Source organism: Capsella rubella, unplaced genomic scaffold (genome assembly GCF_000375325.1).
Source record: "Capsella rubella cultivar Monte Gargano unplaced genomic scaffold, Caprub1_0 scaffold_2, whole genome shotgun sequence".
Lineage (NCBI taxonomy): Eukaryota > Viridiplantae > Streptophyta > Magnoliopsida > Brassicales > Brassicaceae > Capsella > Capsella rubella.
Window position 1 is genome coordinate 265030 of NW_006238922.1, and position 4517 is coordinate 269546.

A 4517-nucleotide genomic window follows, 5' to 3' on the forward strand; every position below is an offset into this window, starting at 1 on the left:
CTACTAATTGTAACTTATAAGTAACATAAATATGGACTAAATGCATAATTTAAATTTATTTTAGTGTAAAAATAAAAATATTGATTAGGTGGATGCTTAGGTGGCATCATGAGAAAAGAGAAAAGCTAACTTTATATATATAGATTAAGGGTAATTAACGGAATTTAAGGTAAATGATTATAACCGATTAATATTCTATGTTTGTAATTGAAAACTGTTTTGGTGCTAATTGTGCAATATTTTTTAGGAGCACTAGGTTTGAGCCCGCGCTACAGCGCAGGAGAAATAATTACATATATATAACTTTTAACGGATTAGAATATGTTACATTTTGATTTTATTGCAGTGCAGTCGATTACGGTGAATTATATATTTGTATAATAAGTTTAAATAAAATATTAAAGGAAAAAAGTGAGTAACTAATCATATATTGAGTTTTGATACAATTAAAAAGACGGTGAAAATTTAACAGCACGAAATAATATTTATCGATAAATTATTCATTTTGACCATTTTTGTAGTAGAAGTAGGAATATACGTAAAAATTACATATTTACAATATAGTTTTTGAAGGACCAACCCGTAGCAAAATTCATTTCGTAAAAAAACATTATTCATAACTCGCTTTATCATTATAATTGTGATTTCAACAAACTACCCGTGAACTATCTAAAATTTACGTAGTTTGATATATAATATATTTTATCAATAAAAACTATGTCTCCAAAATTACATTTATGTCTTCAAAAAAATATTTTCAATATTTTAAATTATAAAAAATTTATATATTTGAACCTTTTAATTATAATATTTGAAACTTTTTGAAAATTTTATTATGCTCAATGTAACAATGGTTTTAATATTGGTCATACTTATAATGATTTTAAACCATTGTCCAAAATAGTTAACCGAGTGTAATTGAGTATTATATGTCCGTTTTGAAAAATTCAAATTTTAACATATGCAAAAAAAAATTAATTTTTTAATAAATAGTTATATTATATAGTATAATATCATAAATTAAAAATAAGATCAAATAAAAGTGAAAGAATAATAATAATTTTTTATTGAATTATATTAAATTAGTTAGAGAAATATTAGGAAATCCTATAATTAGTTATGAAAATAATACAATTCGAAAATTAGATATGGAAAGTATCCGATGTATGTATCCAAACCCAATTTAATATTCAATTTTGAAGTATCAAATTGTTAAAATCGGGTTATTTTTTTAATTTTGACCCGACCCGTATTCAATTTTGTATTTCTCTTTACTAATATAAGGATGGTAAGAGTACCTAACTTTTGCTCTCAAAAATGCTTCTCTATTAATATACATGGGATTTTATGTTACATGCTTCATGTTAAATTCATGAAGCATATATATTAAATTATTAAATCTTTACGAGGTACATAGCCTAAACCAACCACATCATAGATAAACAACTTCATATCAACAAAGTGAGAGGACACACACGTCTACAAACACTTGTTTTACATAACAAAGTGATGAAACTTGAAATATGAAAGCTACACACATATATATAGAAGGGAAGGGAGAACAAAAGCATCAAGGATTGGATCTGAAAGGATTACGCTCATTTGATTGAGGATGATCTACCTTGGGAGAGAGATTGTATCCTTGAAGCAGATCACGAATCTTTGAGTACATCATCACTTGCGACGGGTCTCCTCCACCACCACCACCACTGCTTTGCGAAGCTACCCTCGAGTTTTCCTGCAGCTTAATCTTCTCAAACAGGTACTGTTTCTCTGCCTCGGCCTCGTTCAGCCTCTGTTTCAGATAGTTACTTGCGTATTCCTCCTCAGACTTGTCCATTTTCGCTAGTACGATCCTTTGCAAACGATCAGCTTCTCGTTTTGCTTCGTTGGCTTTGAGCTGGAACATGTCTGCCTCTGCTTGCTTAAGTCTCACGATTCTCTCTAGTTCGTCTATCTGAAGTTTCTTCTTTTGCCTCTCTGCTTTCAGTTCTGCTACTTCCTTTGCTTTGTCTTCGAGCTCTCTATCGCAAGTCTCGAGAGCTATGCGTGCCTTTTTGAACATTCGCATCTTTTCTTCAGCAACTATTTCCATTTTCCTTAGAGTCTCTTGTACAACTTCAGCGATTCGGTTGCATGCATCCTGAGGTGCCATCTGACCTCCATTTTCAAAGCTCTTCGCGGAGTCTAACTCGATCTCTTCAGTAACAAAAAAAGATTAGATTACATACTCGTGAGAGTAATGTTTATTCATAAATAAGCATATATATATACTTAGCAGGTTTACCTTGGAAAAACATTAATATTAATTTGGCAGCTGTTGCTTCAGCTAAACCACCCTTAATCTTGTCAATAAGCTCCTCACATTTCCAGAACAGTTTCCTACCTCGTTGATCTTCGCTTCCGCGGAAAATCCTACTAACAAAGTCGAGTTCTTTCATCAAAGATTCCCGATCCCAGTTTGGTGCACAGTGTTGAAACACATCTTTAACCCAACCCAGCAGCTCAGAAGTGCGGTTACAAGCCCGGCACTTGAACACTATTTCTCCTGGACCTGACGTATTCTTAGAAGAGGATCCAGTAGTAATCTGCCCATCCCGAATAGCACAATCCGTATGAGTCCAGTGTGAACACAAGTCGCAACCGATCCAGCGGCAAGTATTGACAGAAAAATCAAATTTGTTACAGATGGTACACATACAAAGGTTACAGAATCCTTTCCTGTTAGTGCATATTTCACAGTAGCAATCATCAGCCGGTAATTGGTTTTGGCAAGCTATGTTTCTGCATCTCTTGTATACGAAAATCTCGATTAGTGATGGCTGAGAAAGACTGATGTTTGGGTGCAAAAACGCTTGGATTCCGGTATTTATCGCTACAAGTATCTCAAGCTGCACCCGGTGAGCTCTAACAAGTGTCGTAGAGCTCAAATCAGTTCTACTCTGAACAACCTTCTGCAAGAACATGAACTCATCTACGCTCTGCGCTACATTTCCTTCAAGAACAGATTTAAGACCGTTCTTCAACTCATCAAGAAACTCATCCGGTAATCGATGCATTCTCTCCGCAACCAATTCGACTCTTTCTCTAGCTATATCCCGTACCGATACCTTATCCGCATTCGACACATGATGCATCACATTCACACTTTGTTCATGAGAATCAGGCTCAGTCTTTTGAACCATCATCATAGTCTTGGTCCTGGGGGCAACAGTATCTCCAAGTGGCCATGTCTCTTGAGAACTCGCACTTTCGGCTGGAGACTCACGCCTTGGTGGCTCCTGATCCGAAGAGACTAGTGATAGAGCTGTTTCAATCCCAATCCCTCCACTTCTTTGTTGTTGACGTGGTGGTAACATCTGGTGTGGATGATTTGAACCAGATGATGTGCCCATTCAATATACAAACCAACCAGTTAAAGACTACACATTCAAAGAAAATAAAAAAAACCTCATAAATAAGAATATCATCACAATATGATTATATGAATCCAAGCTCTGAATTTGACATTAACCCAGAAAAAAAAACCTAAAATTCCCAAATTGTTTATCAAAAGCCCTAGAAATCACAGTAAATTAGTCAAATACGAAACAACACAAAACGAAGAATCTTACAAATTCACAGCAAATTAATCGATTAATATATACTAAATCTAACCTAGATACTATAAACTCATCTCAATCGCAACATTGATAACACCAAAATAAAGATAAAAAAACCGATTTTGAAACTACCTTTGATGTTCAAGAACTAGACCATGAAAATGATCCTTTGTTTAACCTAACTGAGGGAGAAGAAACATAGATCGGAGCGGAGAGGAGGACTCACCGGAAGAAACGAGACGTCGGGAGATGTAGCCGAGGAAGAAGAAACAATGGGAGAGAAGAGACGAGAGGAAAGTGAGAAAAGAATAATATTTATTTATTTTTATTATTACAAAAGAAAAATAAAGATAAGAAGTGTTGACCAGACACAAGAATTTTGAGGTTTTGACAGAACTGGAAAAGTAGCTGCTTTGGTTATAACACTCCCGACAGTTGTCGGTTTTATGTATGTAACGGCTACCTAACTAGCCGGTGACAGGTGATCTCCGCGTTTTATTGACTTCATGAATTTCTTTTAGCACGCTCATCGTTTGTTTTTTTTTATTTTTTATTCACAGTTAATTTTTTGAGAAAATTATAAAATTTTTATATAGAAAAACTTTAAGTTATAAATTTTTTTTTTTCTGAACTTGAAACTTTATTACAAACTTATTTTGGAACCAGGTTGGATTACACTAACGAAAACATAAACGGACGGACAACTAAAACATTTTAGAAAGACAATTATATAAAATAAAAATTTATTCGGAAATTAAGCCCAAACAAAGGGAGACGGAAAAAAACTAACTAGTAATACAAAGCAGATAGCCACATAATATCAAAGAAATAATCCAAGAGGATAACTCCTTAAACTAATAGCTGGAGAAATTAAACTAGGCAAAACCTTATAAGAAATGGTAGGAACAATATTAG

The 4517-nt window shown here is 33.9% G+C and overlaps 1 protein-coding gene across 2 annotated transcripts; it reads right to left on the reverse strand.

Annotated features, from left to right (window-relative positions):
* Positions 1-1410: 1410 nt before the first annotated feature.
* LOC17895630 (protein OBERON 2) lies at positions 1411-3930 on the reverse strand. Of its 2 annotated transcripts, none has more exons than XM_006302001.2 (3): positions 3829-3930; positions 2288-3422; positions 1411-2199 (listed from the first exon to the last, which is right to left on the reverse strand). In XM_006302001.2, exons 2-3 carry the CDS (start codon positions 3393-3395, stop codon positions 1571-1573), a joined length of 1737 nt encoding a protein of 578 aa, XP_006302063.1. In that variant the 5' UTR covers positions 3396-3422; positions 3829-3930; the 3' UTR covers positions 1411-1570. The 2 variants fall into 2 exon arrangements, with proteins under 2 accessions (XP_006302063.1, XP_023643264.1); XM_023787496.1 differs by lacking the exon at positions 3829-3930 and adding an exon at positions 3735-3821.
* Positions 3931-4517: the final 587 nt, after the last annotated feature.